General features: G+C 40.2%; 1 protein-coding gene across 1 annotated transcript in view; it reads right to left on the bottom strand.

Moving 5' to 3' along the window:
• PRDM6 (PR/SET domain 6) overlaps positions 1-23,017 on the bottom strand; it is a 130,677-nt gene that overhangs the window by 25,850 nt on the left and 81,810 nt on the right. Inside the window, exons 3-5 of the mRNA XM_061607488.1 lie at positions 17,676-17,803; positions 6,987-7,111; positions 2,226-2,568 (exon numbers count right to left, since the gene is read on the bottom strand). Coding sequence (XP_061463472.1) covers positions 2,226-2,568; positions 6,987-7,111; positions 17,676-17,803 — 596 coding nt within the window. The remainder of the gene's footprint in view (positions 1-2,225; positions 2,569-6,986; positions 7,112-17,675; positions 17,804-23,017) is intronic.

Genomic DNA, 23,017 nt, shown 5'->3' with positions numbered 1-23,017 from the left:
TTAGATGCGTTTCAGCATTTTGAATCTTTCAATGCAGTGAGACTGAATCCAACTCGTATGGTTGCGAGCAGTCAGATTTAGTCATCAATTGGCTGAAGTTAGCCATGACTAACGTAAGTACCATTTATTTCACGGGACTGTTCTCAGCATGACTAAGCTTACATCCTGAGTTTGGCCTAACTCAGAGATTTGATTACTTATTGACATGGGGGGGAGTGTCAATGTATGCATAGAGCTCCTCACCCTCTACAAGGCATCTCATTTGCTTCTGTTGTACACACAGAACTACTGTCTCAATTGGAGTGTATGCAGGAACTCCATGGGCTGTATCTAGTGCTGTTGTTCTGCCCACATAGCAGACTTCCACTTATGCAGTGGAACTTCCACCTCTTCTCCTCTCTCTTGCAGCCCCCTATGCACCTCAAAATCTGCTCCAGATGGTTGAGGGATCCTCCAGAGCAATATGGGTAATACACAGGGAGAGGAGAAAGACCAACTGTGCAAGTGGAACTCTGCTGGTGCAGCGCTGGATACAGCTCTATGTGTTAATTGGAATGCATATGGGGGTCTTCATTGTCCCCTGCTTAAAATGTCTTTTTATAAGCAACATGATCACCATGAAAATGTTTTGGAAAATATTTCTAACACTGAACCTTTCCCAGGGTCCTACAGTAGAGATTACAATCAACTAACCGCTGCTGCTCTGCAACCCCATTCAGAATCTACAGGCAGATCTCTGGATGATTTGCAATAGATCTGCCAGGATTTCTGACTCCCAACAAAGAATTCCCCGCCCCCGCTCCCCAAAACTAGAATGCTGAAAAGGAATACTGAGGGGGAAAGCACGAATGTATTTGTGTGTGAAAGGACTTGAGAGATCAATTATGATACTAATTACCAGTTCTGGTATTGATTACAAATTCCTGGGCTGAACGTGTGTTCAGAGGCACCCCCGTCCTTAATTGTTAGTGTATGTATGTCTGGCTCAGCCACTATTTTGCAGTTGCCTGGTCTTGGTTGAAGGACCTTGAGGTTCTAGTAAAAAAATCCTGCAAACCTAAGGGCTGCTCACCCCTGTTGTACAGGACCCCCATGAAAAATGCATGGAGGATGCAGAGTGATGAAAGCAGATTATATGTTTTGCCACAATTCCCAAAATGTTATAGTTGAGCTCTGAGCTTATGTGTGAACATGGATGAAAAGATTTGGCAGAACTCAATAATGTTTTCCAGATTTCCAGTCCAGTCCATTAATGTCCAGTTTCACCACTGAGGTGAGTACTGCAGCAGTACTTGGTGGACTGTACCCTAAATGATTATTCCAGGAGAGTCAGTTGTTTTATTGATGCTTCTCTTTGCTGCTAAAGGAAAAGACAAAAACAGAAGCAGTCTTTTTATTGAATTAATCTGATTTTTGTCTTTTGTGCTGCCAGCTATCAAGATTGTCAAATAAACCAGATTTGATTCATAAATAATAGTTCCATTATCTTTACTGGGGCACTGGTCAGAGTACCTGAAATTTTAATTCACTTGTTCAGCTAAATTTCATCCTCAGTTCATGGCCATAAAATTCTGTATTGACAAACTTTCAAACCAACTTTGACTCTGAGGTATCTAGTCAACATTTTTCTTCTGTGTGGATATTAGTTTATTGAATAAGTGGCATCTGTTTTCCTCCACATCACTGGTGGAGTAGGTATTTCCTTTTGACAGCTTTGCAGGATTTATGGCTTTGCTCGCTCTGAAGAAAAATAGTACTAAGCAAAAAATCCCAATTCATTACCTCTTAGCACTTAATTAAGTTCATACACATTGCACACTATAGGTGAACCCTGAAATGACTATGACAGCTGCTGAGCAGCAAGTTATATTATCTTTCAAAGATAGAATGACTTTTAATTATCTTGGCCTCTTTTTTTTCATCTGTGATATTCATAATTTCCCTTCTATTTTGATCTCCCTTTCTAACAGATGTACCAAGCCAAGATTATATTCTTAGTCATTTTCTCTTATCTGTGTGTTTAGGTACCCAGCGTTTTTCTAAATAATAAAGCCAAGCTATGGCCACTATTATCTATATGCTTCATACAGCAGCAGATGAATTGCATTGTGCAGGTTCTTCCTAATCATGATCTGGTGGTGAAAAGGGTAACAGCCTGATAAAAGCAAAAAAGAAATGGAACTTACTATCAGTAGATACAGAAATAAAATGTGCCCATGTTTTACCTGTCAGGGTTCTGTGTACACACATGCATCTGTAAGAGGATCCGTTGAGTGAAAGTCTTAAAGCATTGCCCACATTTCCAAAGATGCCAGTCACTGAACTCAGAATTTAATTGGCTTGTTGATGTAGGACTTGCAAGGACTCGCTGGTTTTTTACACTGATCTGGTTAAATCCTGATTCGATAGAGCCTGATTTATCCAGAAGAGAGAAATTCCTGTTACACAGAGTCTGTGGAAATACTATGGACCGCTGTGGAGTGGCAGAGGGTAGTTTGTTACTTTTGTTAAATGGCTGGACGGTATCTTGTCTTGACATGGCTTCCATTACAGTTGAAGGAACATTCACTAGAAGAGGGGAGACAAGTTTTTCTCATCATAACAAAGTATTCAGAGGTATGAAAAACAATTTGAGTTAAAAATATGGTCTGCTTTCCACTTACTGACTAGAGCAAGAGTCTGTTACTAATGATCCAGGTTAAATGGACAAACCCACTAATGATCTCAGGCTTGGTCTGCACATGTGGCAGAGTTCTAAAGTGGTAGAACCACTTCAAACAGCAGGTGTGGAATTCAATTTTGCATCCTGGTAACAGGAAGCAAATAGTAGGCATTTGGAGGGAGGGGGTCCAGATTGGGATACAGCTGTTAAAGCTCCTCTATTTAGTAGCAGTCCCAATTCCGATCAGATCTCCTCATGGCTGCTATTACTTGAAAAAAACATTCACAGAGTTAACAATTGTCTGAATAATAATGTGTGGTTTGGCCCCAGATAATCAAAATTTAGCTCAAAAGGGGAAAACCCCTACATTCCCCCATTATTTCTCCTTTTACAAATTTATATTCACTGAAAAGATGGTGTAAAATAATCTCTCCAAGACAAAGTTAAATGTTTTTTCACTTAATTTCACGTTTGAGCAATGTACTAAACAAGGTATAGGGAATAGGGAATAACTGCCACTGCTTTCTCAAGAGTCAGAGATGGCTTCTCATTTTACAGTTGTTTGCTGTTGTTCTTAGGGTTGTCTTTTTTAACTGGCATATGTTAGGAGTGTGGAACCATTCTGTGCTAGGGCTGAATAACAAGAGGATTTTACTTCTCCCTAAATTAAACTGTGATGTCAATAAATCCTACCTAGATGGATCTGGGCTCTCACAAAGCCTTGTGTTGCTCTGTCACTCTACTTTTCTGTACTCTCAATTTTTCTGTAAACTATATGTCTTTGTTTCTCTACTCTAGGCTTCACAAGAAATGAGGCTATCTCAATGCTGCATCCAGAGCAGAGCAGAAGATTTTTTAAAGAAAGTTAAAATCTTCATTTAACTTTTTAAAAAATTGTCCACTGCTAAGCTTGGGGGGAGGGAAATCCTCCAAAGCTCTTCATCACTTCTCAGGCAGTATTAAGGACAACCTCATCTTGTAATTTGGAGGCCATCACCTTGTAACACAACAAGGACCAGAAATGGCTGGTGTGAAACTGCTATTCTTTAAGAAAATGAACATGCAAGAATACACATCACTTGGTCACCTCTTAATTATTTTAAGGTAAGAAAGAGCAAGAAACAAACTCCTACTCTCCCATTTCAAAAATAAGAAACTAATATGGATTTTGTAGCTGGCCTAATAAAGGTACTGCCCTAATTATGGATTCTGAAGGAAAGTAAATCTCTTTTACATCCCCCACAAAAGCCCCTGGACCCTATCTGTCTACAATTTGGTAGGATTACTCCACTCTGGAGAGGCACATGTGCCTGCAAATGTAATCTACTTCTGCCAAAAGGGGGAAAAGTTATAGACATTTTTAGTTTTGCCCATAAGAGTGGAGAACACAGAGCTTTGTTTTATACAGAGCAGTCTGGAACCCAAATTACAGATCAAAGTGGACTGAGCACAGAGTGACCAATTCAAATTATTATTTAAAAAAAAAACAGATACAGATACAATGCTAATCTTGGGGCCTATTCACACCCGTAACATATACCATAAATCATAAAATCAGACCCTGTAAAAATAATATCAATGTTCATTTTACCCTTCATTTTATGCGCTTCCTCAGCTAGAACATATGTAGAAATCCATTCTATCTGCATATAGATCAATCTACAGTGTTCCCTTCCATCATAAATACATCACTGCAGCACAGTCTAAAAATACTATGGTGTGTCTACAATTTATGTATTTGTTTATATAATGTATAGGGTGCTTTACAGCATACAAGAAGCCCCTGTCCCGAGGAGCTTACAATCTAAAATTGGATACAGGACAAACAACAGAGGAAGTTAGAGTAAACAGGGAAGCCACATGCAGTTGTTTTCGTTGCATGTTGTTAGGCATACTGTAGTTACAGGCTAAATAACAGCTGGGCAAATAACAGCCAAAGACTTCACAGAAAAGATTCTGCTGAGCTCCTGCTGGGAGGAAGTGCAGGATATAAATCAAATAATAAATAAGTAAATAAATAAAAGATGAGCAGAATTATTATTATTTCATTCAGTCACCTCAATCCAGCTAGGAGTCATATATGTATGGAAGCCTGATCCAACAGCAGGGGCTATCCATGATATAGAGCAGCGATTCCCAACTAGGCACTGGGAAGTGGGGCAGGCGGAGAGCTGCCCTGCCCGTACTAGCACATGGAAGGCATGGGGGAAGAGCAGGGAAGGGCACTGGGCTGGATCTCCCGTGGGGCGGGGCCTCGAGCGGCGTTGTAGCCGGTTACCAGGCAGGCTAGGCTACAGGCTGCTGCACCACTACCACCACCACCAGGGGTGTCTGTCTTGCCCGCCATGGGGAAGGGAAAGGCGAGTTCCAGAGCCGGCTGGTCATTCCCAAGGTAACTTTTATCCAAATGCTGTGAGAACCTGTCTTTCTTTTGTGTAAGGTCATTGGACGGTGTTATATATTTTGTTTTTAAGTTGCTTGCTCTTTTAATTAGTTTGTATTATAACCTTACATTTTTAAACTTAAAAAATCTGTTAAATTATTAAATTAAAATACTTCCGACGCATTTTTTATATATGACACCCGATTGTTCTTAAATTCCCTGCCCCACAGTAGTGTAGTGGCAATTTCAGACAGCTGCAAAACAGCACCAGCCTTCTCATTAACTCAGTTATACCATGGATTTAAGAGCCTGTCAACACTTAATCATTTGGTCACCTGGACACTCTTGGGCTGCATTCATACTGTACATTTATTGCACTATTATTCCACTTGAAACAGTCATGGCTTCCCCCAAAGTATGCTGGGGGCCCTTGTTCCCCTCACAGATCTACAATTCCCAGAGTTTCCTGGGAGAAAAGGGTTGGAACGTCAAACCACTCAGGGACTTGTGGCTCTCTGAGGAGAACAGGAGCCTCCTAACAACTCTCAGCACCCTTGATAAACTATACTTCCCAGGTTTTTTGGGGGGAAGCCATGAGTATTTAAAGTGGGATAATAGCAGAATAAATGCATGGTGTGAATGTGGCCTGGTTTCACTCTTCTTCAGAATGTGGGTTTCAGAAGTAATTATCTGAGCAGATTCATTTGGGGAGGGACCTGTTCGGGTGGGTGAGTGAGCGAGTTGAGTGTGTGTGTATGCATGCGCACCTGCACGCATGTGGGACTGGGAGTCCCTGGGTATGGGTATGACATTTCTTAACACTTCATTATGTATTTTTTTCCAATTAACAGATACTAAAGTTACAACAATTAGCATGTGGGGGTCACAAAAGTTTTTGAGTTTAAAAAGGGGGTCCCGTACTCATAAAGGTTGGGAACCACTGATATAGAGACTATGAGTTCACAGCTTCAGCTACTGGATGTACACACATATATATCATGTCTCTACACTTTTAATCAGTTATGGGTGGTATCCTATGGGTGTCCCACCACTGTCAGAAGGCATCCAAAAGCAGAAGAGGGAAGCCATTTTTAGTGATCCCTCCTGCCCCCTGCACCCCTCCTTTCCCCCCTTAATTCTGCTCCAGAGTGTTTCTCAACCTTCCAGAAGAGAGGACAAGAGGACTCACCAAAAATTGCCTCCCTCCTTGGTCTGCCCACAGATATGTTCTGGCAGTAGAGCTATACCAGTTGGAAACCATCTAATATGTCATACAAATAGTTTCAAAATAAAATAAAAGAATTGTCTCTATGACTCGGCTGATCAATTGTGAGAAGTTTTGGTATACTGCCAGTGATAATTCTAGATGAAACACAAGAGAAAAGTAATATATTGTAATGTTATATTTTGGGGGTTTATGTGTTCTGTATAATGCAAGCCCTTTTGATGGCTTTGACCAAGACATAAAGTCCATACCCTCTGCTGATCACCAGTTTCAACATAGGTTTAGAAAAGTGATAATGATTCACATCCTTCAATATGGTGTGGGCTTAAAGGCTCTGCTCAGTGTGGATCCTTCCATCATAACATGCCTTCAAAATCACATCACAGTGGGAAGAATCCTGTCTTTTCATAAAACATATTTCTGTAACCAATTAATTGTGCTTATTATTTCAACGTACAGACTACTTTTCAATTTTGCAGTTTTCAAAGAACTGCCATTGTGAGGAACGCCTTTCAAAATATCCCTTCCCTGGGTTCCATGTTCAGTTCAATTCTGCATATACCAAGTATCTTAAATTTGATTTCTAAATCATAAAATTTCACATTAATTTAATTGAATGTTCACATATTTTAGTTTGTATATATTTTAAGAACAAAGATCCAACTGTAATACAAAATGTGAAACAAGTATATACGGAGATGAAATAAGACACTTACAGTTCTCATCTTGTGCAATGCACTGTAATGGGATTCCAAAGAAAGATGTGTAGCTGTCATTGTACCACACCAACAGCTCTGTCCCTCTGGGAATATCCATACAAGCTCTGTAGAATATGTTTGACCTGGTCATAGCAAGCAGAGAGAGAACAAATGAATGCTTGGGCAATAATTCTTAAGAAGCATCAATTTCATCAGTGCAAGAAAGAAAGAAAAGCCTGGTGAAAGCTACCCTCCATACAGATCCTAGTGATTCTAGCTGAGCTAGTCCCTTTTCTATCCCAACTGCCATCTCAAGTGTTAAGTAAGAATTAATTTGTTATGCATATGGAGAGTAGCTCAGCTGTCTGAGCTCATGTACCAGTGTGTGTATTTACCTAAGAAGCAGGCTTTTACCCTGCATTTAAATCAATGAGACTTAAGACTTAGTAAAATAAGAAAAAGTTACTTTATTTATAGAAATACATAGTAGATAGGAAAGACATACTTAGTTCTAACTAACTATGTTGGAGGCGCAATGCACACACTTGGGTATTGCCCTCATGGTTCAGGAGAAAGACCAAAGAAATAGATATCTTCTCTCTCCTTGGACAGTCGAAGAAGACAAAGGAAGGAGGGACAGGTCAGCTTCCCTGAACATATTGGTTTACAGCAGAAGGAAGTTAGATAGAGAAGAGCACAGGTAAAGGTAGACAAGCCTAGCCAGCTGGAGGACCCTAACTCTATCTTCCTTCTGGAATACAAAAGAAAGAACCCAAACAGGAGTTGCTCTTGCCCCACTTCCATCACCCTTTCTCAACAAGTGTTTGGTTCAGCCCATGAGGTTCATCTTGTCTTGCAGCTTGCATTACCTGACTTTGCTCAACACCTTCGTCAGAGCATCTGCAGTTATGTCTTCCATTGGACAATAATCTATCTTGAGTAGTCCTCTGCAGTAGGTATCTCTAATGTGCTCAGTTTGTGAATTCACCACTTCTGACTCCACAAGTCTGATGCGTCCTTGATTGTCTTCAAACATCATGACAGGCCCATGTGCAGAGATGCTTAATTCTCTGAACAGTTCAAGAAGCCATGTCAATTGTCTGCTTGCTTCAGAAGCTGACACATACTCAGCTTCTGTGAAAATGAGTGCTACAGTCTCTTGTTTCTCACTTGCCCAGCTGATCACCAAATCTCCATAGTAGAAGATGTTTCCACTGGTGGATTTTTGATCTGTAGTGTCTTCAGACCACTCAGCATCTGCATATCCCACTAGTTTGGGATCTCCAGTAGCTGCTAACTTCAGTTTCATGGTTGCAATACCCTTCAGATATCTCACCACTCTTGATTTCTTTCCAGTCCTTCTTGGTTGGCGAGCTGGTTTTTCTGCACAAGTGTCCCACTGCTGCCGCCACATCTGGCCTGGTAACAGTGCTGATATACGGAAGTTTCCTGATGGCTTGCCTGAAGCTGTCATGGTCTTCCCATGGTTGTTTGTTGTGGTTTCGTTTCAGATATCCTACTTCAATTGGAGTAGGTACTGGAGGTGCATCCTTCATTCCTAGACTCTAGAGAAGACTGTGGATCTTTTGTCTTTGTCTCAGCAAGAAGGATACATCATCTTCTCTTTCAATTCGTATTCCAAGCTAGTGAGTGACATCACCCAGGCACTTCACTTCAATCTCCTTGTTGAGAAGATTCACAAGTTGTTGCTTGTCCAGTGGGCCTTGATAAGCCAACAGTAGATCATCCACGTAAATCAATAGGTAAGTCCATCTGTTGTTCCTGAATCTGCTGTACAGGCATGACTCCGCTATGACATGTACAAAGCCTTCTTTCAAGAGCATTTTGCTCAGTTTCTCATTCCAGGCTCTGGTAGCCTGTTTAAGTCCATAGATGGACTTTTAAAGTTTACACACTAGGATTTCTTTTCCTGGAAGTTCAAACCCTAGTTGCTGCTGCATGTAGATTTCCTCATGGATTTCTCCATGCAAGAATGCTGTTTTTATACCCATGTGTTCCACCTGCATTTTCTTGTTAGCAGCAACAGAAGAGTTGTGATGGTCATGCATTTGACTACAGCAGCAAGTATTTGATTGTACTCTTGCCCATACTTTTGAGAGTATCCTTTGTTCTACTAGTCTTGTATCTCTCAACGTTTCGTTCAGCATCCAACTTCTTCTTGAATATCCACTTGCAGCCTACAGCTTTTCTTCTTGAGGAAGCTTGGTCCACGTCTATTCTTGCATAGAGCTTCCAGCTCTTCCTTGGCTACCTGCCTCCACAGCTTCAGCTTTGGGTAAAGCTTCAATCTCTTTCCCGGTCTCTGGCTCTGAAAGTTCATCTCTCATGAGGTAACCAAGTCTTTCTGGTGGTACACCTTTATTGGTGCGTTCAGAGCATCTGGGTGGTGGCACTTTAGCTGCCCCTTCTGGCTCAGACTCCTTGCCTTCCTCTGCTGGTATATTACTGTGATCCCTTCTGTTGTGGAAGAATAGCTCAGTTTCTTCTTCCATTTCACTGTCATGTTTGGTGTGGCACCCCTTCTGGTTGGTGTGCACACTTTCCTTCATCAAAGTGGACAGTTGTGCATTCTCCAACTTTGCCAATTTTGGGATCTATGACTTGGTATCCCTTCTGCATTGAAGAAAATCCAATAAATATTTCTTCCTTGGCAGTGTTGTCCAATTTTGTTTCAGGATGTGCACCAAGGCCTTGCACTCAAACACATGAAGGTGAGACATGCTTGGTGTGTGCTCATGCCATAACTCAAAAGGTGTCTTGTTGCTTGCAGCTGCCAGAAGGTGGTTCTGCAATAGGTGGCAGTAACCACTGCTTGTCCCCATTGTTTCCATGGTAACTGTGCATCTTCCAACAAGGAACAAATCATCTGTCCAAGAGTCCAGTTCATGCATTCTGTGACCCCATTTTGTTCTAGAGAATAAACAACAGTCGTATGGTGCTCTATGCCTTCCTCATGTAGAAAGTCTTGCATAGTCCTGGACACAAATTCTCCTGCATTGTCAGATTTTATAATTTGTGGCTTTCTGCCAAATTTGTTGGACACAATTCTGCTATAGTCCTTCAATTTTTGAAGTACTTGATTTTTCTTTCTCAGTAGGTACATTGTGGTATACCTCAAGTAATAATCTATGAAAATAAGCATGTATAAATTTCTGCCCTGTGATGGCATTCTAATGGGTCCACAAAGGTCTGTGTGAATTAATTCTAGAGGTTTTGTAGTCTTCTTTTCACTCTTCTTAGGAAATTTTGGTTTCATACTTTTTATTTTTATACAACATTCACGTTTCTCTGGATTTACATTGTCCAATTTTAATGCCTCTAGCCAAATTTTCCTTCTCTAGAACATTAATTCTGGCTAAGCTGGCATGTCCCATTATTCTATGCTAAACATGTATGCATCCAGAATCAGAGTTTTCTTTGGCTGTATTGGCATGCATAGTTTCAAGATATTCCAAATGCAAAACTCAATTTTTCAATCTTGTAGTACAACACACTTCTCCTTGGTCTAAAACATGACAAATTCTGTCATAAACACAGTTCACTTCCATGTTCCATTATTTTTGTGGAACTTACTAAATTATTGTTAAAAGCTTGAACAAATAGGCAATTTTTCAGTTCAAGCTCTCTGGTACTCCAAAATGCCTACTCCTTGCAAACAGAAAAGGTTGCCTGATACTGTTACATTGTGTGTATGTGGGCTAACATTTTTTAAAAGCCTTTTATCATTTATTAAATGTGTTGTCATTCCAGTGTCAATTACAAATCTGGTTTCATAATCATCATTCTTTCCATCAGATACATGGTAACTGAAATGCTTCACTTTAGTTTGCTATTTGCTTTCCTTTCAGCTTGCTTCTCTTTAAAATCAACTCTTTCTCCTCTCTCCCTTCTAGTACAATCTCTTTGAAGTTGGTTAGGAGATATGCATTTGAAGCAATTCTTTCTTTGTCTGTTTGTGCCCTGCTGTGGCTTTGGGGCATGACTCATCTCTCTATCCCACCTTTGTTGCTGTTTCTGCTCACAGTAAAATTTGCTTTTTCAGACAGAGCTTGTTACTATCTTTCTTTATAGTCCTGATCTTTTAAGATATGCCATCATCTGATCATAATTCTGATCTGTATGTTCTAGTATGGAAGCTGTGACATGATGATGTTCATTTAGAGATGCCAGCAGTATGGCTTTCTGCAAATCACCATCTAAAGATTTTCCACAACTTTCTAATTCTCAGACCAAACTTGTAAATCTGTCCAGGTGTTGACTGAGACTGTGTAAGATTGCCTCAGCATATACAATGATGTATAGAGAAACATCACATGATTTTTAGATGTTCTCTGACACAGTTTCTCAAGCTTTTCCCATATTTCCTTAGCATTTTTACAGCCCATGCAAACATTTAGCTCTTCATCTGATAAAGCAGAAATAAGAAGAGACTTAACCTTGGCTGGATTGTGCTTCCAGGAGATAGTGGCTACTTGATCCGCTGCTGAGGGTTCAGGATTACTCAGGACTCCATGAAGATCCTCCCCTTCCAAAACTGCCATCATTTGAAGACTCCAAATCACATAATTCTCTTTCTCCAGACTCAGGATACTTGTCATGAGTGTTGATTCTTCAGCCATGACCTTCTATCTTTTGTTCTGCTTTTCTTCCTCTAACCTAAAGTCTCTTTTTGATCTTTCGTAAATCATACACAGTACTTAGCTTTTTAGCTTTCAGGCAAGACTCGCACTTCAGTTTAGCTTACTGGGCCCATAACCCTTTGTTATGCATATGAAGAGTAAACTCAGTTGTCTGAGCTGTGTGTGCCAGTGTGTATGTTTACCTAAGAAGCAGGCTTTTACCCTGCATTTATTTGCAGTAAATCTGCAAGGGTTTCTGACTCCCAATTGTTTAACAATAAACAACAAAAAAGCTCTCCCCCACTTCCACTCAGATGAAGAGAGTCTAGGTGGTAATAAACAAATTTAAATAAAATCTAAATAAAAATGTTACTAATATCCTGATTTCCTTGCACTGCTTTTATCCTAACACAGCAATACATTTCTCAATACTTTAGCTAACCTCTCAATACTTTAGGTAACCTCTAACTTACAGTTCTACAGATATTGGTACTCAAAGTAAGGCCTCCATGGCTTCAATAAGACTTTCTTTTCTGTAAGTGTGCATAGGATTGCATCCTTCATGATTTTCATAGTTACTGAAAGAGTAGGTTTTTTTAAAACAACGTTTTTTTAAAAAAAGTTGTGAGCCTTTCTTGTTTGAATGGTGGTACATCATTTTAATAAATTAGTATATGGGAACACAGAGGCGGGCTTTCTCCTTGGTGGCACCCCAGCTCTGGAATTTCTTACACCTTGGAATGAGACAGGCATCAACATTGATGTTATTTTGAGTTTAAAACATGGCTATTTACAACGGCATTTGGAAACAGTGACTGATTTTATCACCGATGGTTGTTTTATTGCTGTTCTATGTATCTTGGCTTTATTGGTGTTTGTTGTTATTTATTGAAGATTTAGTGTTCCCTGCCCTAGAATCTTTGGATTAAGGGTAAGATACAATATTCTAAATATATGAATGAATGAATGCATCTCCCCCTCCACCCTCAGAGGTAACCATTGCTTTTTTGTAAAAATCACAAATATTAGAAAACAAAGAGAACATTGAACAAAGTTCCAACAAAGAAAAATATCTAAGAATCTTAGATTGTGTCTGGTACACCTTCATGAAAAATAATATACACAATGATAACAACATGCAGTGCAATTCTATCTGTATTTACTCAGAAGAAGACCTACTGATTTCATTGGGGCTTTCTCCCAGGTAAGTATATACAGCATTAGTATCTAAGATCTGTACCTGGATAGGCATGGTTTACCACTAAACCCAGGGTTGTAGTAAGCATTACCTAGCCATCCACTTACCTGTCTACCCATATTTCTATTTATCTAATATTTGATCATGGACCTGAGATTAAAATTTTGCTTAAACAGAAGCATATAAATCAGTAACCATGATATGAAAATTCACACATAGGTAAAACCAATGTAAGATCAGGCTTGTAGGAGAAAAAATAAAAAAGTTACCATTGCAAAGTGGCTGTTGCATAAGCCTGTTACAGTAAAGTAAAACATCCTTATATGAGATGGATAGTAATTCAACAAATACAAGATGAGCTTTCCATTACAGCTGAAATATTACCTATCAGAATGATACAGCTGTGGTAGTAAGAAATAACTAATTTTTACATCACCTTATGTAAAGTATAGAGACATAAATGGACTTTCAAAAAGTTGAATCTCCCCTGGTTTCTGTGGTGAAGAATTGCAACAAATATTAGCCTGAAGTTTGAGATAAAAGTGTGCAGGGTTGGTAGGCTTTAAATTTAGCTTCTCTGTAAAGAATTGGCTGTAGTGGTGCAATTTGTTTCTTGTATAACATTGCCGACATAAGGAGAATCCTTAGCCACATTTTTCATGCCAGTGAGATATGCACTTGTCAACATATTTTGTCACCGCAAAGTGGCTCTTGGCAACAGGATCATAAAGATCAATAAAAAAGTGCAGATTCTCAATATTTTACGAGCAGCTGCAAAAATTTCATTTATCTTGTTATTTTCCTCGCTTACTGCCACCCTGTCTCAGGAGGGCACTGCTGGCTAAGCAGAATGCTTTTTCCCAACATTCTATGAATATCTGACAAAAACTCATGCCTCCATCTCTTTCCTGCCCTCTCTCTCCACCCCCATCTATTTCCACCCAAGCTGTACATTTTATTAATTCTTTCCACCATTACATAAAAATCAAAATCAGAGCAGTATCATAAATCACCCGCATCTCCTGACTTTTTTAAAAAAAGAGTCTACTTTGTACTTCACCCTTGTAACTTTTCATCTCTCTGTTTGGCTTCACCTAATATAAACACAGCAGCCCAACAAATGAATGTGCTAAAACCCAATGACACACTTTGCTGCTGAAAGAGCTGAACTGTTTTCAAGCAATGGGTGGTCTTCTGAGGCTTGGAGTAGGCCAAAAAAAGGGGGAAAGTGTAAGCATACACCATTCCTTACAAGCGTACAGAGCTTCCAAAACTTGCAGAAATCTCTGCATGCTGAAGTACATCAAAGGGATTTTTCCTCTTTCGGATAATATTTCCTTTGCTGACATGTATTTAGTATTGTGGTTGGATGACTCATAAAGATAGCTTCGTGGCGTCCCAACGCAGTTGAAGCAGAACACATGCCAACAAACATTATTGTCAGCTTCAAAATAAAAACAAAACGTTCAGCTAAGGGTCAATCAATCAAGAGCGCTTTGAAGAAAATTCCATTTAGATATTACAAATCATAACAGAATGAATTTAAACCAGCTGACTTTCAGTGAAGAGGATGTCCATGTACAATATAAATTAGACGGTTTTTCAGTGTCCAACTTTTCTATTTTCTTACACTTGGATGTAGTCCCTGGTGATAGATGCCAGGTTTTTTTTTAATTGTGTTTTTGTAGTTCATTTTTAAAAGATCTGAAGTAATCAAAAACATCAACAGAGGAAATTCGAAGGAACAGTTTCATCATGAAAGGAGAGTTGTAAAATCCACTTAATATTGACAGATGTGTAATGACTTTCTCCTGGTCACATCTTGCTTGAGATTTTAATCTGCATGTATACAAATATGTGCACACACACACACTGATCCAGTGATACTCTGTAAGACATACTGGTCTAATCAACACAAGTATTTCCCCTGTCTGCAAGACCCATCTGTGGTCCCTTCAGTGGAATGGACAACTCTGCACATGCATCCCTTTGGGTACGCAGAGGTGCCACACCCATATCTTATATATCAGCATACATATGCAGGCCTACAAGTATACATGAGAGTGCACACAAGGTTTTGCATCAGGGCAAAATCTGAATCTGAATACTTTATATAAATGCTCATGACTTTTAAAAAAATACCTTGATTGCTGTTTATGACTTCAGAAACAATTCTTTGCTTTAACATTTTCTTATAGTTTTACTGACATTGAGCACAATTATGGCTGACTTCTTTTAAAAATAAGTCTTTGATGTTACACTTCAGTTAGTAGCACAAATTGACTTTTTTTGGTCTTTGGGTTCCTATTGTCTATTTTGATACTTATCCTGAAGAATATAATTTGACTATTGTCTTATTATGACACTGGATGGCTAACACTAAAAATGACAATGTTTGCCCCTCTTTTTCATCTGTGAACAACATTTTTAAATAATATAAACACAATTAAAGTTTGATGCTACTTTTTTAATGCAGCTAATGTAGCAGTTGCCAAACTGGCCATTTCTTCATATTGCTAAAATGTCCAGCAGTGCCAAACAGTTGTTTCTGATTTTAAGAGGAAAATATTTGTTTATTGTGGAGATCCCATATATATGTGCAGCACATTTAATAAGCTGTTTTGATTGTAAATGTGAGCTCATAGTCCCTTATGCATCCAGAATCAACTTCTCATGTTGGCCTTTTATTGCTTAGCTAACTATAGATTCTGGACTTCTTCACAGGCAGGTGCTATCAGAAGGCATATCTGATTTTCCCACAAAAGAACTGATTACCTGTTATTGTAGACAAAGATAACTGCCCCAGTATTTTCAAACCAAAGTGCTACAATGAATAAACAGCATGCTCTGTGTTTTGGAAAACAGTGTACTTGTTCCCCCTGTCTAGCTACCAGAGTTGCCTTGAAGAGTGGTATTGTGCCGTGAAAAGCTACACAGAAGATACGTCTGGCAGGGGTCAGTTCTCTCAGGTTCATAGCTCTTTGACAAGAAAAGCCATGTCTTCCAAAAAACAACACCACAACATACCTCCAAATAAACTTTTAAAACATTCCTCCCACATTACTTTTCCTTACTTGTGTTCTTAAAATGTGTGCATTGAAAAGATTGGGACACACCATACACTGAACACATGTCTAAAGGACATGACTTCCCCCAAAGAATCCTGGGAGCTATCGTTTGTTAAGGGTGCTGGGAACTGTAGCTTTTGGAGGGGTAAGCTACAGTTTCCAGGATACTTTCTTTGTGTGAAGCAATGTATTTTAAATGTATGGCATGTACTTCTTTGAAGTCTCAGGGCAGTGCAGTATCAGTGCAAGATAACAAAGCTCATCAACACATGTCTCATGTCTCACAATTCACATGTTCAATTTTCTAGCCATCTCGCTACATTCATTTTGAGAATGCAAGCAATAAAAAATAGTATGTGAAACCAGCCATTAGATTAGTAGATGACAAGGAGTTACTCTTATAGATGGCTATAAAAAGGAATTAGACAAATTTACAGAGTACAAGTCTGTAAGTCTGGAGATTAGTCGTGATAGCTAAATGTTATCTCCAGATCCCGAGACAGTTACTGACAAGCAAATCAATTGCCTTCATGCTTTTGGGCTTCCTAGAAATGTCTGGTTGACCACAGTGTGAAATAAGAAGTTAGACTAAATGACATTTCAGTCTGATCCACCATGACACATTTTATGTTCTTATGCTCTTGGTTTAAACCTGAATTCCTCTGTCTAAAGGAGACCAGGCCAGCCCTTTTAAAAATCCTATGGAGTTGAATCCAGAGATATGTCAACAGAAGAAATTTCTTGCAGTGGTGCTGTTCTGCAAACCGCTGCACAAGAGCCAGCAGAAGACTCTGCACAACTTAGCTTCTTGGGATGTCGTGCAAGCCGCTGTGGTAGTAGCTATTGTGTAAGATCTTGTGCAACATATTCAGACAGCAGTTTATTCTATTTTCCCATTGTTTCCTTACCTGATAATTTCCGCATTGTATTTGATCTTTCACATGGCATAAAAGCCACATCTGGAAATCTAGCAGAATACTGTGGAAGTTTAGTGCTCATTGCCTGTTAACTGCTTCCCCCAAAAATTCATTTGAAGCTCCATTAACCCAGAAAACTGTGGGATTAAAGTGAGGAAATTTGGGTCGGTGTACCGGCATACAGTCCTTTCCTGCCATTTTCATGGGGAAACAGAAGTGTGGATGTGCAAAAAGGGTAGGGGAGTAGTGGCATGGTCAGTGATGTTTATTATTGGGTCATACCACGCCTACTGGTGTGAGTGAAATTTAGCATGACATGGCAGTATATTGGTCAAAAAGCCACAGGTAATGAGGTGTGAAAGGAATGTTATAAACTGGGACAGAAGCACTGCCATTATAAGCAGAAAATGAACGCAATTAACTCCATATCAGAATGCAGCCACTGAAAGTGCCTTGTGCAAACAGAACTACATCACCAGATTTCAGTTGTCTTTTCTCACACAAGGATCTTGTGCTATTCTGGGAAAAGCTTTCCTACTTGCAAAGGGCACCTCTGGATCCAACCCAGTAAGCTGAACCCCTAATAGTAAATACTAAAAGAGTTGTTTTTATATTTTATAAAGCCACTGTCTTTATTTATTTATTTATTTGTTTGTTTGTTTGTTTGTTTGTTTGTTTCATTTATAGACCGCCCATAGCGAGTGGCTCTCTGGGTGGTGTACAAAAAGGTTTCTTAAGTGAATTACACCATTCACAAAATACCTATTACATATCTTTGCACTCATATATGATTTGCTGATGAATTGATTTCTGACATGCATTTCTTTGACAAAATCTTTAAAATAAACTGAGATATTCAGAGAATAAATTGAAAGACGTTTTACCTGTACTGGACTACGGTTAAGTTCTGCTCCCCACAGTGCCTTGCACATCGAATATACCTCATCCAGCTTGACTTACTGGGTTCCCCACCATCAATAAAGTGCTGTAGTGTCCCATCTTGGTCATATATCTGTAAAAGAGGTTAGAAGGTCAAGTAGTTAAAATGAATCAGCAGCAATCATTTTCACTGCTTTGCCGGTGTTTCTGTGCGCCTGTTCCAGAAATTTATAGCAATGAGATTTCACAGCTTATTGATGCTTTTAGAAACCCAAATGGAACAAATAACAAAAAAATTTAGCGATGCAAGTTTATCATGCTTTTCTTATCTAGCCAATCTGTCCTATATTTAACAGACTTCTGGTGTATCAATGATGTAGCCATGTTTCCCAAAGATTATTTAAACTATTTTGACAGACCAGGCTTAAATAATGAACTGTTGGATAAACAAACATCAAAAAATCTGGATGAAAGAACTGTACTTGAATGGTTTGACAAGAGTCAACATTCTCTAAGTACGTATTCTTTTTTTGTTGCACCAAACCTTTCACTAACTAAATATTTCCCAGTGATTTGCATAATGTTAAATGGGAAAAGAATGTAAGCAATAGTCATGTTAGGAGAAATGTGTGCCATTTGTACAGGATTCCACACTTAACTGAACAAGTAAATGAAACTGACACTTTATAATTAAATATCCAAAGTCAATCTGGATGGAGAACACTGAATACTATACTGGGTTTTCAGCCCTACCATCTGGTGGAGGGGAAGACACCCATAGCAGAATCAACCTCTAGAGATGAACTTGGCAAGATATAGCAACCTCTGTGATGCAGTCAGGGATGGCCCTAGATGAGCTGCCAGCAATAGGTGCCCTAGGCGAATCATGCAGTCGGCACTTCCAGCCCCAAACCTCAACAGCAGAGCTAGGCTCAGGGTTTTGGTAAACTAGGAAATATTTTGCCCCAAAATTTCATTTAATATTTTTAAGTGTATTATTTCCACAGTGGCATAATTATTCAGTTTGTTCATCCATCCATCTGCCCAACTAAGATTTCTGAGATCAGATTAAATAGACACACGAAATTTTCAGAATAGATTTGTACACAACAATCTGATTTCAAACAAAAATGCATTAAAAGTGTTGATTATAATTTGTATGATTACATATCCAAAATAATTCATTACTCTATCCTACTGTAACTGCCCTTATCACCACATTCAATAATGAAAGCTCTTCAATGAACGTTAACCTGTAATTACAAAATACTAATCAAAAACACTCTGCATGACTTTCCTTGCTTTTAAGGTTTAGTTGCTAGTTCTTTTACATCTAGTTTTCCAGTTGGTTCATGTTCTACTAATATTACAGCAAGTCCAACAAGTCTCTCTTGCACCATTGTTGAACACAGCTGATATGCTTTTATCAATTTTATCAATTTTCAGAAGCTACATTCCCACTAGCTACAGAAACTGGCAAAGTGAAAGGAATCTGTAAAGCTCTAAAAACTCTGAGTTTATTTTCACAAACCTCTTCAGTATAAATCAATCATCTCTCTTAAAGGCACATGTTTGCGGAGGGAGTGACTTGCTCAACAAGTGGAGTTGAATTCCATATGCCTTTGAAATAGTAAAAGACAAAAATCAAGCAATAGCAATTGTTATGTGTGGGGTGGTCTCCACCCTTCTGGGCCACAGGGCCTGCCGTAAAAGGACCATCATGGGGGGTGTCAGCAACCCAGTATTTGCCACTGAAAGCAAAAACTTTCTTTTATGGAAGGCCTAAAGACAAGTCACTTGCCTAAGAGGTGGGGCATATGAGCCCTCAAACATGAAAGCCACCCTCAAACATGAAAGCCACCCCTTGGAGCCTACTACCATTGTCTGCTTCAACATCATGATACCCATTCCACAGAAGGCAATGTTGTTTCTCCAAATCCCTCTGAATAAAATATGCCTACGTGCCCACCCTATCCCTCTTACACAGTCTCTGCCCCTCCATTTTTGTCTACCCCCCACTCAGACACTACATTTCTCCCACTGAGACACAGCTGCTGCTCCCCAATTCACTTGCCATCTCCTCCATTTCTCTCCTCTCCTTGGGATCCATGTGGGTCCAGTTAGAACTGTCCTCTCTCTCCTCCCTGCTGGTCTTGTCCAACCATTCTCTCAGCTCTAATCAGTGCTCTCACTGGAGAAGAAAGGGAACAGTCTTAACTGCTTCTGTGGCCAGTTTTATTGGCAGAAGGCCCAAGAAAACTGTGCCAGTGGAGAGTCAAGAAGAGAAGCTAGTGGCCATTATCATTTGTAACTGTGCCACAAAAGGAGCAGAGAGACTCTGGGTTTCTGCATTCCGGTAGGCCCATTAACCCACTGGTTGGTGCCTTCAGCATGCTCTGCACAGAGGACCCTGGCCCCATCATGTACGTGGTGGGTTCAGCAGGGTGCAGTGATTAGAGCGTGGGAGTAGGGAAACCCTGGTTCAATTCCTCTGATTTAGCCATGACTTTGGGACAGTCCCTGAGTGACTCTCAGCCTAACCTACCTCACAGGGTTGTTGTGAGAATAAAATAGAAAGGAGAAGGAGGACCATGTAAGCTGCCTTGGGTTCCTTGGAGGAAAAAAAGAGAGATTATAATAATATATGTAAAAAAATGCTTGACTATTGTTGGGCTGGGTTGCTATTATTAGCCCTGCCTATGGATGCTGCAACCATCTTGCTCACACTATCATGATAACAAAAGGACATAGCCAACGGTAGAGTTTTTCCCATGAAGTTTAGGGTGGTCAATTTAGGGGGATTCTGAAACAAAAGAGTTGGCAACAATGCAGCAATGCCAACATTCATGTGGCCCCATCCATGCACGAGGCCTCCCTCATAAATGAGGGCCAGGGCAATTGCTCTCTGTTTCCCCCCCTTTAAAATGACCCTGGTTAATACTGTTACTTTTCTTTTATGGACCAACTTATTAATTATAATTTATATTAGCTCTGTACACACAAAGAAACTGAAATAATGACAGAGTCAACTAACTGTCCCACTAGCAGGAGCCATTGCAAGGATTCCCACTAGTGGAACATGGTTTCCCCTGTCTCCTCTCCTCCCCCCAATTCAGCCCCACAGCACATGGGGGGAGGAGAGGGGGAATCGCTCTGTCAGGCAAGCAGAAATGCTTGTGCTGACAGAGTGATCTCTTTAGTGCTACATGCAATTGAAATAATGACATCTTCGTTATTTTATTTATATTTTTTAGTTTGCATTTTTTCCTTGAATTTGGCGGGGGGGGCTTAACTTGACACCCTAGATGACCGCCTAGTTTGCCTATATGGATGGGCTACCCCTGGATGCAGTAAACAGTAGGAACAGAGGAACTTGGCCATTGGTCCACCTAACTCAGTACAGTAGGGCCCCACTCATACGGCGGGTTACGTTCCAGACCCCCGTCTAGAAGCAAAACCCATCTAAAAGCGAAACTCCGTCAATAAAATGGTGCCTGACACCAGAAAAACACTGTAAAAGTAGAACAAGCGCCGTATGAGTGGGGCCTTACTCTAATTCAGAGCCGCCATATTAGCAGAACGTCGAAAAGCGGGCCACCGAAAAGCGGGGCCCTACAATACTGTCTATACCAACTGGCATCAGATTTCCAGAGTTTCAAGCAAACGGCTTTCCCAGTTCAACCTGGAGAGGCCAGGGATTGAACCTGGGACTTTTTGCACGCAAAACATGTGATCTACACTGAAGCATGTGCTCAAGTTGGGGGTGTGTGGGGAGCAAATCCATGCTTCTAAATTAATTATAATGGATGAAAAACACTTAGTTTTAAATCCTTCTACCATTGTTTCTTTTTCTTCAGATGAAGAACGAACAGTCTAGTTAAGAGAAAGTGTACTTTTAAAAATATGACATTCTTCATGGGGATAAGAGAACCACAGTTTAAAGGTTACTATATTTTTAACCAACACCTTTTCTTTTGAGCTTTACTCTTTTACCAGGGTCAAAGAATCAAATCTTTATGAGGTTGTGAATGTTTAATACTTTCTTTTTGTGACTCTCTTAGTTCTCTGGGGAATTAGAAACAGAAGAACTAAACAAAACACAAAGCAATTATTATTATTTAGGGCTCATTGTTCCAGATTGGAAGAAACTGAAAATGACTTATCTCTGAAGCAAGAGAAAGTGAAGCCTTCTCTTCAGAAACTCTGTTCAGAACTGACCACAGTATACACAATCATGAAAAAGCGAGTTGTGGTACTCTTGGCTGGATGATCACCAGTTAAACCCAAAAAGCAAGTTGTATGAAATAAACAACTGAAAAAGATATATAGCATTCAGTAATACTAAAATACATAGCTCTTGGTGATTCTCTTTCATTCTTTTCCTGATATACACCTTAATATTACATTAATTTTAAAACTTTACATAGTCATACTAATATGAAACTCCCTGGGGGAGTTCCCAGTAGATAGAGCAGGTGACCCTGTTGAAGCACTTGCCACACTGTGGAACAGTGAGGTGCGTTGGGCTCTTGACACAGTTGCACCCGAGCGCCCTCTCCAGCACTGTGGAGCCCGGCTTGCACCTTGGTACACCAGTGAGCTAAGGGCAATGAAATAGGCTGGACGACGGCTAGAGCGCAAGTGGCGAAAGATGTGCTGTGAGGCTGATCAGGCACAATTAAAACATCATAACCTTGCCTACTGTGTGTCGGTGAGGGTGACGAAGAAGGCCTACTTCTCTGCCTCCATCACATCCTCAAGTAGCCGTCCGGTGGAGCTTTTCCGTATTGTTAGGGGTCTGTTGACATCAACTCCAGGAAATGGAGGCTTACACCCTTTGGAGGCCCACTAAGAATTGTTTGCAAGGCAGTTTGAGGGTAAAGTTGCTCGTCTCCGTAGCAGTCTTGATGCCCCATGCACATCTACTGTAGTCCCCAATGAGGTGTCCAGTGCAATGTCTGCTGCAACTTCTTGGGAACAGTTCCAGTTGATGTGGCCTGATGACATGGACAAGGTGCTTGCGATGATGCGGCCAGCAACTTGTCCTCTCAACCCTTGCCCTTCTTGGCTTATTGAAGCTTGCTGAGGGGGCACCGAGTGGATCCAGGGTGTGGTCAACGCATCATTGCGGGAGGGAGTGGTTCCAGCTGCCTTGAAAGAGGTGGTGATCCGACCACTCCTAAAAAAGCCCACCCTGGACCCATTGGTTTGTGACAACTACCAACCAGTTGCAAATACCCCCTTCTTAGGAAGGTGATTGAGCGGGTTGTGGCACAGCAACTGCAAGTACTCTTGGATGAACCAGATTATCTTGACCCATCCCAGTCTGGGTTCAGGCCTGGTTATG

Source organism: Rhineura floridana, chromosome 1 (assembly GCF_030035675.1).
Source record: "Rhineura floridana isolate rRhiFlo1 chromosome 1, rRhiFlo1.hap2, whole genome shotgun sequence".
Lineage (NCBI taxonomy): Eukaryota > Metazoa > Chordata > Lepidosauria > Squamata > Rhineuridae > Rhineura > Rhineura floridana.
Note: the sequence above shows the minus strand (reverse complement) of the source record. Positions and strands in the feature narration are given on the sequence as shown.